This window comes from Nicotiana tabacum, chromosome 20 (genome assembly GCF_000715075.1).
Source record: "Nicotiana tabacum cultivar K326 chromosome 20, ASM71507v2, whole genome shotgun sequence".
Taxonomy (NCBI): Eukaryota; Viridiplantae; Streptophyta; class Magnoliopsida; order Solanales; family Solanaceae; genus Nicotiana; species Nicotiana tabacum.
In genome coordinates, this window is record NC_134099.1 from 130,735,503 (window position 1) to 130,749,267 (window position 13,765).

Consider the following 13,765-nt stretch of genomic DNA (forward strand, 5'->3'; position numbering starts at 1 on the left):
TTCCTTTGGAGATGTTCCCTAGAGGTGATTGATGTTGCCTCTCTTGGGGTGATTGTTGCTGCTTTTCCTGTGCTAAAGGTGAAGTTTTCTGGATTGACTCCGGCTAGAGTATTTTGAACTGGAGGGTTGCATAGAGATCCTCTATTGTTTGGTCTGGGAAGAATGGGATACTATTGAAGATCTGTTGAATCCTATCTTGGATAGATGAGTCGTTGTTGTTGTTCATGTTGGCTGGGTGGGTCTGCTCCATGAGTGACTGCCACATCTGTGCTCCAAGCATCCCCAAGCCCCTATTTAAGGCTTCTTCTGTTACCCTTGCCAGATGGGCTGGGTTCTGAATGATTAGAGAGATCTGTTGCTCGCCCAGCTGAAAATTGTAGCTTAGGGCTTGTCCATAGAGTGCCAGCTCCAACCATGATGCTGGTAGGTGGTCTGGTGGTAGTGGGGTGGAGGTTAGGAAGATTAGGGGGTTGGGATTTGGTTCCATTTAGGGTTTCTTTTTCCTATCTGTTTTTGGGTTGGTAATAAAATATGGAGTATTGGGGTAATCAAACGTTTCTTACGTTTGTGAATTTGAATCGGTAAGCATGCTTATTATTTTGGGGTTTGTGTCTGATACACTGGGAATGAGGGTATTTTGATATCCAGTTGAGTTGATGGGTTATGTCAAATCACTGAAGATTACGTGATTATACTGCTTTGGCTCTTGGTCATTCATGGAGGGATTTCCTCCAGTTGGTGTTGGTAGGGGGGGACGTAGTGTTGTAGTGGTTATCATTGTGGTCTACTATGGGGTCTATTTTCCCAGAGGTGCGGGGTAGGCCAGTCTGCCTTTTTTGGTTTTTCTCTTGGCTTTTGGGCTTGGTTGACTTTGTCTGTGGGGTAGTCTCCGTTTGGTTTGGGTTACTGACTATGGGGTCCGTCGTTGCCTTTGTTTGTGTCATGGGCCCATGTTTGTAATTTGTGTGCATTTGGGCATTCCCTGGGTTCGCTTTTCGTTTGGCACTTGTGTTGGGCCTTTCTCTTGTGGGCTGCCCAGTTGTATTTTTGTTGTCCAATGTGTGGTCCCTTTGTGGAAATGTGTTGGATCAGGTCCATCTCCTGTAACATATTAGATTTATTGGTGTATCAAAAGGTTTGAGTATCAAGAAACTTACCGGATGTAGCATCGAACATTTTCACTTTGATGCCTTCTGGCTTTGTTGATGGTTTATCCTTTCTACTCTTGTCCGTTGCTTCATTTTGCTTTGTGTTGTACTCTTTTTACGCTTTCCGGGGAAGGAGACCACTTTCCATTCTTCTTCTTCCTCATTGTTTGGTGTATGACCCGAAACATCGTTTTGCTTAGTATTTGAGCACTCTAGGCTATCTTGAGTTTGTGGTTGTTGTTGTTTTTGTCTGTGTAGGCATCATTTCAAGATGTGCCCTATCCTTCCACAGCCAGTGCATAGTACATTTTCTCCTTCATAGAGCACCAACTGTTTATGATCCCCTATTGTGACTGAGGTAGCAACTGTTGTTTCCAAGGGTACCTGTATGCATATCCTTGCATACCTTCCTCTGAGAGTGGCTGAAGTGCACATATCAATTTTTAGGAGTTTTCCTAGTTTTCTGCCCACTTTTTCTAGGACTTCCTTGTCATAGAACTCGGTGGGTAGCTGTGGTAGTCTTACCCAAATTGCAGTGAAGGATAGAGTTGCTTCTTGTGGTACGAATTTGGGTTCCCATCTTCTTACTGAGAGGAAATTTCTTGATATGAACCATGGTCCTTTTGTATAGCTTTCACTAGGTTCTCCTCTTTACCAAATTTGACTATGAAAAAAATTCCATCCTAGGTCAATCGAGATCAACTGTTCGAATGGGTTCCATAAATCAACTAGTTTAGATCGGAGGAGATAGTGTGGCATTTTTTCCCCAAATAGTTTTATGATAACTGAGTAACGCCATAGTTCATATAGCCTGTTTTTATCCTCTTGAGAGAGTAGTATAGGACCTATTGTTTCCTTACCTTTTTCTTGTGTTAAGGTGGACTGGAGTTCTGTAGTGAAGTAATCCGCTTGTGTAGTATTTTGCTTATCAAGTAGCATTTTCTTGTACGAGTGGGATTTTTGTTGCGTCTTCTTCCATGACAGTGTTATCCGGTGATTCCGGTGGTATATTAGGTGATGTAGGTGAATTTTCCATTGATTGGTTGTAGTGATGGATGAGAATTTCTCTCACTAAACTGATGCGTCTTCTTTGGGCAAATGGATTTCAACTTGTCCAAATTAAACGGACCACAATTGTGAAACGTTCAATAGAGAACGTTACCAACATTGGACCCACACTCACCCTACCCTTACCTCCTACCCTCACTTTGCTCAACCCCTCCCCACCCTACCCCAAATAAAAATAACTTTATAATTAATGAAATGATGGTTACTATTTATTCAATTTAATTTAGGTATAAATTTGTAGATTTAGTGATATTTTATAAAAAAAAATATTTGCGTAATTAATTAAAATAAAAGAGTATATTAAACAATGAAAAAATTCACCAAATTATATATTTTTATATTAATGATAAATAGGTTAAAATAATTTGTCGCAAAAGAAATCAGAATAACAAAATATGCATAATATCGTAAACCGGAAGAAAATTTATCAAATCTCAAGAAATGTCTCAGAAATTTAGGAGCAATATCATAGACTTAGTGGCCTTTTAAAAAATTGTTTGATTTAATCACCACTACGCCCATTTTATTTTCCAGTAGGCGCCCAACCGAGGATCTATGATTTGTGGATCCGAATATTCCATTAGATTAAAAATAAAAACGAAATAAAATGAAGGGAAAAACTGAAAAAGCTAGAGGATACATAAATAAAATCTAGAAAACGGGCGCACTAACGCAAAGGAGGTCACATGACGACAACGTTACCCATTACGACCTCCGCGAACAAAATCTAGAATTATCCAATAATATGCTTTATCCTCTTCAAGTAGGCTTTGATTCGCCAATATTGAAACACTCTCTCTTGTCAAAAAAGTAAGTTTCCCTTTTAGTTTAAACCAAACAAATGACCAATGATAATTTTGTCTAAACAAAAGGGACCCCCCTCAAAACCCACTTGCTATGTACGACTTGTAGTTTTTTTTTAATTTATTTATTAAAAATGAAGCAATTTTGGACCGTTCAGCCACCGGAAGTTCCAATGGCGATGGCTTTTGGACTCTTCTAATTCACACTCTCAAATCTTCTACACTATTCTCAAAACCGTTCCATTGAATTTTCACCACGTTTACTCTGATCAATAATGGAGGAAGAGTATATTAGGAGACACCATAGACATGTGGTCAAGGACGATCAGTGTAGCTCTTCACTTGTCAAGCGCATCAGAGCTCCTGTTAATCTTGTAAGCTTGCTCCTTTTTTTAAAAAAAAATTTATTTGATATATTTCCCTATTTTTTCTCAGATCTATATGCAATCAACTTGTTACAGAGACTTTACGAGATATTCATTTTCACCCTTTTTTTCTAACATTCATAATTTGTTTTATAGCATCAGATTGAATTGACCTAGGACAGTGCGTAATTTTTCAAGTTTTATAGGATAACCTAAAAAATAAATTAAATATCTTATGACAAGTAACTAGATTGTGTAAACGTTACACTGTCACTTAGGGTTTGTTTGGTTTAAAAACAAGTTAGGTAATACAGTGATTAATAGTGCATGAATTATTGCGGTAAAGAATATTTTGCTGCTGTTTGGAGGTAAAGATGAAAAAATATTTTTATACATACATTGTTGAATTGTTTCATCACCTAAAATATTCTCATGGTTTGCATTTGGAGATGGAATTGGTTTTGGTAAACCAAATTGCATTATATACTTGATTTCATATGTTACCATTCATTGGATGTGTTTCTGAATGTACCATATATATTCTTGCTGAGCTCTTACGGATGTGGTATTTTTCATAGGTATGGTCATTGGTGAGAAGGTTTGATCAACCACAAAGGTACAAACCATTCGTCAGCAGGTGCGTCGTGCAAGGGGACCTTGCAATAGGGAGTGTGAGAGAAGTAAATGTTAGGTCGGGTCTTCCGGCCACCACCAGCAAGGAGAGGTTAGAGCTTCTAGATGACGAGGAGCACATCTTTGGCGTGAAGATTGTTGGTGGAGATCACAGGTTAAGGGTATGGATCTTTTATCTTCTTATAGAAAATAATAAGTACTAATGCATTGATGGATATGCATGCGGGCTACATTGTTAGATAAGGTGTTTTGTTTATCTTATGGTATTATTGTGAAGTTGACTTTATTCTGTGGAAAGGAATATGCACTCAGTGTCTTTTGAATGGTAAGAGACCATGTTTCCCACTAGCCATCTTGCATCTGTATATAACTGCAATAACATTGACTATTTATGTTCCTTCTCCTGTTGAGGTTGGCTGAGGGATGGCTTTGTATTGTATAAGATTTATATGTACTTGGATCCTTTCTATTCTTACTCAGTCACACCTACTAGAGATGATGTAGAGAGGGCAATTGAATCAGTCGTCATCCTTCGCTCTTGTGCTAAAGGCTCTCTTACCACAGGTTGCCATTCCATCCTTTTTCGAAAGGATAGATGCTTTTCTCCTCGATTCATCGAGATTTCAAGACCGTCCAACTCTGCTGATTACATCAGTATCAAATTCTAGACGCACTTGAGAACTTCACTGAGGAGTCTGTGCCACATGAGCTTTCGCTTGTCCTTGTTTAAACAGTTTATCCTTGTCCTCCTTCTCACCTGTAATTTTGTATTCCTGATCACTTCTTCAAATAGAACAAAGCTGTTAGATATAGATGAAACGATGTTTGTTCCAGCATTCTATTTCGAAAAGCTGATGAATACTAAGGACTCCTTACTTGATTTGTTATAGTTTTAAGTTAAGCATCCATTATGGAGTGAGATTCACAAAATTTTCCTAGTTATACACGAATGCACACTGCATTTGGACTTGAAGCTTGAAGTGTCAAGCGCGGGGGGGGGGGGGGTGCGGTTTGGTGGACAAAAAATGAGGTTTAGAAAGAGAAATAACAATACAGGAGATGCTTGATGTAGTTGATAGTGATCATAAGTGGCCCATTCGATAGAGAAATTCAGGCTTGAGCCTAAAGAACAGCTGAAGTTTAGATGAAGCCACTTGAGCAGTTGAGCGTAACTTGCTCCTTGTATGGTAGGACCTTAATAGTTTAATTTTCTGAAAAAATATTTGGTCTGATTTCTTGTTGCCTCAGAACTGATTTAATGAGTTAATGCTTAGATACTCGTGTTTATATCAAATGGAACAATCAAAAAAAAGTTGTGTTTATATCAAATGGAAGTCTCTTGCAGATCATGCCACTGTTATTATTTTTTCTGGAGCGATAAGGAGGCTAAGACAAGTAGCTAACTAATTATACTTCTTCTATCCCATTTTATATAATAGTGTTTGACTGAATATGGAGAATAAGAAACAAAGGAAATTTTTGATAAATAGGCTATTTGTACGTAAAGTACCAAAGTTGACCATGACAACAACAGTTAAATAGGAGATGTTAAGAGTTCCACACGTCCCTCATGTTCCTCTATCTTAATATTATCAACTGGGGACTCAATATGCCATGTCAGTGATGATAAAAATGGGATGTCAATATTATTGAAACAAACTAAGAAATGAAGTGTCACATAAACTTGGATAGAGGAACTTGTAGCAGATATCAAGTTTGATCTCACATGGTTTTTGTTGTGGAACTTTAGTGTTTCATATCGTAAGCATGTTTAATTGTTCCATTCATAGAAAAAGAAGTAATCTTGTATTTTTCATTAACTATCCTCCGGTTAGGAAATGGAGAAGTAAATGCCCAGTTAACTTTTCCATAACGAGAGTCATGTTGTTGTTTCTTGAAGAAGTATTGATACCAACGTGCAATTACAATATAGCATGGGATGTGGGGACCCCTTTACCAAAAGAAGATTTCACAGTCTCTTCTTATCCTATGAATGTGTAATACTAATATTTTATAACTGATGCGGTAGAAAGCAAAAATGACCTGATGGTTAGTAACTTCCCTCTGGGAGAAGTTATTCCAAGGTGGTTTGCTTTCAGGAAAAGGAGGTCTAGATGGAGTGGAATGAATATTGAAGTTTTGTTTAACCAACCTCAACTATTTTGGTATTGAGGTAGTAGCAGTTGTTTTTTGGTGTTGGTCTGATAGTGCAGCTATCAGGGGTTCAGATGGTAAGGCATGTCGAATAGTAAGCATGTTGAATGGAGGAGTGAATGCGGGAATAACTTTTCCTTCATGAGAAGAGTGTGCCAAAACAACATTGTGCAAATCGCGCTCCCCCCCTTCCCCCCTTTTTTTGATTAGACGGTGGTGTCCAGACCAGCTTGCTCGCATCTTGACTATTCTATCGGGTACCTGCTACTTTCCACCAGCATATGTATCGGGTAACTCTGTCCACCAAAGCTTAGGCAGATGGGAAAAAATCACCCAGTATCTTTGCCTCCATATGAATTCGAACCTGAGACCTCATGGTTCTCTTCCCACTTCATTGACCACTAGGAAAAAGTAAAAAGACCTGCTAAGCATATGAATTATAAGAATGGATAGACAACTTTCCTTCAGTGAGAGGCTCATTTGAAGTCCAAGGGACCTACCTTGTGCTATCTCAACTCCATTTATTACGTCTGTTTATACTCCTTTTGTCCTTCGCCTTTTCTGTTTCTTCACCAAATACACAGCCAATCCATCATGAAAATATCGTGCTTCCATGTGCATCCGAGCCAGCTTTCCTTCCACTCTGCGCATTAAAGTTATCTGTGTGTTTTGCATCATTTCCACAACGCTATTGCTTTTTGTTTGTAAACAGAAGTATTACTACTTTCTATATACAATGATTCATTGAGCTGGTTTTCAAGTGTCGTTTTTTCCTTTTTTTTGAATGACAGAACTACTCATCGATTATCACTGTTCATCCTGAGGTCATTGATGGGAGACCTGGAACAATTGTAATAGAGTCATTTGTGGTAGATGTACCAGATGGAAATACGAAGGATGAAACATGCTTCTTTGTGGAGGCCCTAATCCGGTGTAACCTCAAATCGCTAGCTGATGTGTCAGAGCGTTTGGCAGTGCAGGGCCATACCGAGCCTATTGATAGAATGTAGCTCCACAGTTTTTGCAAATGCAGATGTGTGGGCGTCTATCTTTGCTGCTGGAGCATACATGGATTTTGATTAGAAGGTGAGTGTAGTGACAGGTATTGTGTATGTCCTACTCGATCTCAGAAGAGTGTATATATACACATGTATACTTATATTGATGCTTCCTTTTGAATCATCTGAAGGTCACCTCCGGTTTGTAACATGGAACCAGATTATTCTTGCAATGAGCTATTTCACATTGTGAAGAACCAGTACTGTTTCTGCCAGTGCAAAAAATTGAGTAGTTGGTTGTAAATATCTGTACTCGTGGATGAGCTTCTTGTTGTCATAAGAATCATATGCTGCTACTGGGGTAACAAAGGCACGCTATTCACTTGTATCATTTAGAGGCTGGTGTGCTATAAATGCTTAAAATTTTATTGTCCAGACTGAAACTATTTTTTTTTTCTTGTTTTCTTCCTTCCTCTTTTTGATAAAAGAGGGGGGGGGGGGAGGGGGGGGGGAAAAGTGCCTTGTTTTTTGGGTTGTATTGTTCACCCTTCTTTGCGTTTGGGGTGTGTTATAGGAGTATGTGTTTTCCCTGGAGCATTAGTTGTTCCCAAGAAAATATAGAATTCCCAAGCTATTTTTCTCCTCTTCCTCATCCCCCGTAAAAGAATAAGAATGTGAAGGGAAAATTCCTGAAAATACTGCTCCAAATTTGGAAATACTCTTCGTACATTTTTGTTTTAGGAACATGCTTTTGATCGTCTGTGTATGTTTGCACTGAAAGTTGGTATACAACTATATATCAATTGCAAACTAGTTGAGTTTGTTTATATGAATGCTTACGTCCCATAGGTTTTCTACAATTTTGGTTTAACGAAGTCTGGTTTGTCAAATCATTCTTGAAATTAGGTAATCAATGTTTATCTAAAAATCATGTGATTTTCTTAGTATTTACACTAATAGTCACCGATTACTTTTTTTTTTAATAGGTTTCCCACCTAGTGTTGATGCTCACTTTGAGGCCCAACTAGTCTCACTTCTGGGGCAAAGCGTTCTCTATCAAAGACGATTTTATACTTAGAGCTCGAATCAAAGACCTCTAGTTAAAGATGAAGCAAACGTTCTTTATCAAAGACGATTCTATAGTTCGAACCAAAGGCCTCTAATTAAAGATGAAAGAGTAGTTATAGCTCCACAATCAACCTATGGTGGTATAAACACTGATTACTTGATTTAGCAAAGAATTGAAAATTATGGCATGTAAATAGAGACAAGTCACCCTAATATTAAGGTGTAGGTTTAAGTTAAAAGAATGAAGACTCACAGGCTATGAGGCATTCTAAAGAAATAAAACTGCTGACTATGATCAACACGCTGATTTTGACATTCTCGGATATACTCTTACTATATTTCGTTTCGTTTTCCTTACTACTCGAGTTGTTTGCTCAAGAAAGTATATTCGGCACTCAAGGGTGTGGGTGTGGCCTTATGACCAATAAAGTGGGTACGGAATCATGAGGTTCAAGATTCAAATTTTAGCGGAGACAATAATATTAAGTGATTTCTTCTATCTGTCCAGCCTTGGTAGAGTGGGACATAGCATGTAGTCCGTGAAATTAATCAAGGTGCGAGCAAGCTGGTTTGGACACCACGATTATTAAAAAAAAAATTAATTGGAGAAGTAAGGATGTCATTTATGAAAATTCTCTCCCGTAGCTTAAGGGGAAAAATGCTGTGATCATTATTCTTCTTTCTATTCCGTGTCACATTAATGGCCAAAGGAGAAGTAAATTGTGTAATTGCAAATATGACAGCATAGTGGTCGAGTACTCCATTTCTATATCGGCTAATTACTGTGCCGTGGGCCAATGAATGAACTTCATTAGTTAGTGCCTATATTCCAAGATTTAGGGAAAGAAAACATATCAGAAAGTTACAATTAAGGTTTATTAGGATTATATCATTTGAGGACACCAGAACAACGTGTACGGAGTGTATCTTCATTGTCACAATCACACGTAAACTTTAACAGACAACATCTTCAGTACTATAAATTCCTTGCTCCATCTAAACATTTCACTAACATTCAAACAAAATATTAGTATCATTAGAAAGATTCAGGTAGCAAAAAATGGCTTTGACATTCAATTGGAAACTTGCTTTTGCAGCTCTACTAGTATTGGGAATGCAGGCTTCTCGAGCCTCATCTCGCGGCTTCTATGAAGGCTCAATGGTCCAGAAACACGAGCAGTGGATGGATCGTTTTAGGCGTGTGTACAAAGATGATGCAGAGAAGGAAAAAAGACTCAAAATATTCAAGGAAAATGCTGAGTACATTGATTCCGTCAACAAGGCAGGGATCCGGCCTTATAAACTTGGCATTAATGAATTCGCCGATTTGACAAATGAGGAATTCCGAGCCACTCATAATGGGTATAAAATGCGTTCTCACCAGAAATCGTCTGAAACCACATCATTCAAGTACGAAAATGTGACTGCACCAACTTCCATAGATTGGAGAAAGAAGGGTGCTGTTACTGGAGTTAAGGATCAAGGGCAATGTGGTAAGTCAAACTTGGTCATCATATTGTTAAATTGTACGACCATTCATTTAAAAGGTTAAGCGTTAGAGAGAGAACACTTCCAATTATTATGTCTCAACACTCTTCCTCACGCGTGAGCCTGATATTTTTCATGGCCCAAACACGTGGGAATGTTAGTTGACTTTTCGGGTGGCCGTGACAGTCCCAGGATCTCTATCATATTGAATTGTGTGAATCTAAAGCTTATGTTGCTAGAAATATCACAATTGATTATATTATGTCTCAACTAATCAACCTAATAATGTAGGATGTTGCTGGGCATTTTCTGCTGTTGCTGCCACAGAAGGAATCAACAAGATCAAGAAAGGTAAGCTGATTTCCTTATCTGAGCAGGAACTTGTGGATTGCGACACGAGTTGGAATATGGGTTGTCAAGGAGGCCTCATGGATTATGCATTCAAGTTTATCATCAAGAACCATGGGCTTACGACTGAATCCAATTACCCATATGAGGGAATCGATGGCACCTGCAAAACGGGAAAGAAATCCAATCATGCTGCCAAGATTGCTGGTTACGAAGATGTCCCGGTCAATAGCGAGTCTGCTCTATTGAAAGCTGTAGCTCATCAACCTGTATCTGTTGCAATTGATGCTAGTGGACCAGATTTTCAATTCTATTCTAGCGGTGTTTTTACTGGAGAATGTGGAACTGAGTTAGATCATGGTGTCACTGCAATTGGATATGGTAAAACTAGTGATGGTACAGATTATTGGTTAGTAAAGAACTCGTGGGGAACTAGTTGGGGCGAGAAAGGTTATATTAGAATGCGAAGAAACATTGATGCTGAGGAAGGACTTTGTGGAATTGCTATGGAAGCTTCTTATCCAACTGCTTAAATTATAGAAATCTGGTGCAAGTTTGCTATTGATTTTTCACTTAAGACCATTGTTGGTCACAAAGTTCATAATTTATGTGGTATGCCTAGAGTTCACTGTATGTTATAGGCTCGTGTGTACAACTTAAGTAATATATGAACAAAAGCTTGTATGTAAATGTAATGTTGATCAAAAGTGTATTCTATAATTGTCTTTAAATCTTTGTGTGTATCTCACACTTTCAAATTATCTTTTGCTGGTCTCATACAAGTTACAATGACCCGATTCCATGCATCCCACTAACCCAACTTACCAAATTTTGTGTACTCACTTACCTATCTACTTTGCTTCTCCTTTAGAGTCTTTTACTATTAAGCTAAATACTCCTATCATATTGCCATGGTTTCCCTGCAATAGATAACGACATCATACATCACCTTGTGAACATGCTTTTCTCATTTAAAAACAAACGACGGCCTACTTGTTAACTTGAACCACCCACTATCATGTGTGTTGGCCGAATCGTATCAGATCGTAACATAACATCTATGGTAATAATTGGTATATCAACTAACCTTCCCCAAAGAACGACAAGAATAAATCAAAGATATATAAATTTAAGAAGAAACGAATTATCGTCGAGAAAATGTCAAAGAGCAAAGAAAAAAGTCACTCGAAACTCCTCTCCTTACAGTCAAGTGGCTTTCAGCTCCTCTGGCGCGCGCTAGCCGACCAGTCCTCGTCTACACAAGGAAGCAAATTAGCTCCCTCATTCTCTTATTGTGCTGGCAGGCCTGGGTGAACGAGGTAGGGTTAGATTAGATGAAGTCCGTCCCGGGGAACCATGCATTTCTCCCGGGCTGGGCTCTCGCATGTCCGGGTTCAGATTTTGCTATCTTCTAGAAATTTTGAGGAAATGTCACAATCTGATGGAAAGTAATTTGTGAGCTCAATCTAAGCAATAAGGTTACAACCTCACAAAAATGTTTGTCAATCTTCAAAATCAAATAATCTCCTAAAACAACAAGTTCAAGATACATAGTGAAATACCTATGCCTATGAAAAAGAAAATAAATTGCCCGCAGAAAAATCTCCCAATTTGCCACGAAAAAATACCTATTTCTAGATAACTGCCTAACTATCTCCGATCTTCGTGCCTAGGTGCCACGCGGTGTGTCAAGCTCCATTTCAGTCCCTCAAAAAGGATCTGTGCACACCGACCTCAAAACTAACTTGGTGACAAGTATTGCAATTTTTTTCCAGTGAATAGAGGCTTTCGGCATAACTATGAATGGCATAAATCACATCCTCTGTTGGAACTCCCTGTATTTCCAAATATCTCCACCTAAGTTTTCTTAGGTCATAAAAGTTACACTCTAAAATGTTAGTCTTAATCGCGATAAATACAATCTCGTCATTATAAGAACAACAAAATCTTTTACAATCGCTAAATGTTGGTCGCAATTTATCCTCCATACCTTTCCATTGGGAAGGAATCTGAATGCTATGACTCTTCCATTCTTCTTTTTCGAAATTTTCCAAAATCCACAAATCTTTTTGGCCAGAGAAACATTTATAATAGTCCAGCAACACTAATTTTCCCTTAACTTCTAGCAGCTTGTAATGACTTGTGGGATTATATAAAACATTCTCCAATCTGATAATTCTGAAATTTTCAGCTTTAATATTAAATGCAACTATGATTTTCCCCCAGTAATCTAGCATATAGATAATTCCTCTAATGCACACTTTATTGTCAAACCATAGATCACAATCCAAGCTTTCAATCTCTCTCTCCATGATCCGTCTACGCTTAAAGTGAAAACCCAGCTCCTCATGGGCCCACTTGAAACCTTAACTGTCATCAAAACTTTATAAGTACTTCTTTTTTTCTGGTTCATAACCTAATGAATAGTAAAACTGAGGCGTATTAAAAAAAAATTCCAGGCTAGGAAGAAGTATTACTTCTCTTGTACTGGGATTATAAATTCTAACAGACTCCACGTGTGACTTCCAGAGGCAGAACAAACCATTTGATAGTGGTAGAGACAAATGACAATATTCCATCTAGAGGCCTTTCCATCTTCCTTTTGCTCAATAGTGTAAACACCTTCTTCTTTGTGCACAACGAAATCTGATTTCAATTAAAAAAATTTAGAAACGCACCTGAATTGCATCAAAGACTTGACAGGAAGCCATGAAAATATTTCAATAATTATATCTTGGGGAATTTTAGGATTTCTTGTACCAGGTTTCATCTTTCTTCTCTATGCACAAGGCTGAACTAATAAGCAGACCTAATAAATAATCAAGTGTGTTGCGTGTTTCTATTGTGTCAATAAGTAGGGTAAATCTTTATCATATATCCAATTACGTTTCCTTGTTAAAACACCATAATATTTAAAAAAAATAAAAAAACAACAAGGATTGATAATTTGGAGGGTAAACTAGGTAAGTTGAAAATTTTGATTAAGTGGCATTTTGAGTATTATGTGTCTTGATAATTCATTTATTTACCTACTGCTCTCACCATTACAAATATTTGATAATTCTACTCACTAAAGCTTAGATAAAAATTTTACAAAAAATATATATGACAGTTTAAATAATATTTTTATAAATTCTCATAATTTAATATTCACAATTTTGAACCACATTTCATACATTTAAAATAGTTCAAGTCTATTCTGAAGTGACAAAAGGTTACTCTAATTATACAAGAGATTTCATTCTTTAATTATCGCAGTAGTCATCAAATTGTTTACTTCATATATTGCATATTTGTAATACTCGTTGAATAACATCTATCACAATCCAAAAAAGAAGTATAAAATCTAGTATCTTTTATTAATAATTTCATAATATATAATATTATATAATTAATTTGAAAATTTTGGGGCCTAAAGCAATTGCTTTAATAGCTTCCTCTGCAGCCGGCACTGCGCATAGTTGCGTGACCATTTGGAGTAGTGGACTCGAATGCCTCTATTCCGATAGCGAGTCTGCTCTACTGAAAGTTGTAGCTCACCGATCTGTATTGTCGCAATTGATTCTAACGATATTTTTGCTGGAGAATGTGGAACCGAATTAGATCATGGTGTCACGGCTATTGAATATCGTAAAACTAGTGATGGTACGGATTATTGGTTAGTGAAGAACTCGTGGGGAACTAGTCGGGGC

At 37.7% G+C, this 13,765-nt stretch overlaps 2 protein-coding genes across 3 annotated transcripts; both read left to right on the forward strand.

The window, feature by feature from the left end:
* Positions 1 to 3,043: 3,043 nt before the first annotated feature.
* On the forward strand, positions 3,044 to 7,426 carry LOC107820377 (abscisic acid receptor PYL3-like). Of its 2 annotated transcripts, XR_001655912.2 has the most exons (4): positions 3,045 to 3,393; positions 3,963 to 4,178; positions 6,963 to 7,257; positions 7,361 to 7,426. XR_001655912.2 is itself a non-coding variant. In XM_016646659.2 (3 exons), exons 1-3 carry the CDS (start codon positions 3,295 to 3,297, stop codon positions 7,179 to 7,181), a joined length of 534 nt encoding a protein of 177 aa, XP_016502145.1. In that variant the 5' UTR covers positions 3,044 to 3,294; the 3' UTR covers positions 7,182 to 7,426. The 2 variants fall into 2 exon arrangements, 1 of the variants encoding a protein (XP_016502145.1); XM_016646659.2 differs by having other exon boundaries at positions 3,044 to 3,393; positions 6,963 to 7,426.
* A 1,758-nt stretch (positions 7,427 to 9,184) lies between these two features.
* On the forward strand, positions 9,185 to 10,799 carry LOC107808253 (vignain-like). The gene is made up of 2 exons (XM_016632759.2): positions 9,185 to 9,730; positions 10,017 to 10,799. The coding sequence occupies exons 1-2, from the start codon at positions 9,298 to 9,300 to the stop codon at positions 10,604 to 10,606; spliced, it is 1,023 nt and encodes a 340-aa protein (XP_016488245.1). The 5' UTR covers positions 9,185 to 9,297; the 3' UTR covers positions 10,607 to 10,799.
* Positions 10,800 to 13,765: the final 2,966 nt, after the last annotated feature.

Excerpts from the sequence above, each read along its gene's own strand:
- LOC107820377 (XM_016646659.2), top strand. The coding sequence starts at position 3,295 with ATGGAGGAAGAGTATATTAGGAGACACCATAGACATGTGGTCAAGGAC. Across the intron at positions 3,394-3,962 it reads TCAGAGCTCCTGTTAATCTT|GTATGGTCATTGGTGAGAAG; the intron begins GTAAGCTTGCTC and ends TATTTTTCATAG. Across the intron at positions 4,179-6,962 it reads GTGGAGATCACAGGTTAAGG|AACTACTCATCGATTATCAC; the intron begins GTATGGATCTTT and ends TTTGAATGACAG.
- LOC107808253 (XM_016632759.2), top strand. The coding sequence starts at position 9,298 with ATGGCTTTGACATTCAATTGGAAACTTGCTTTTGCAGCTCTACTAGTA. Across the intron at positions 9,731-10,016 it reads TAAGGATCAAGGGCAATGTG|GATGTTGCTGGGCATTTTCT; the intron begins GTAAGTCAAACT and ends CTAATAATGTAG.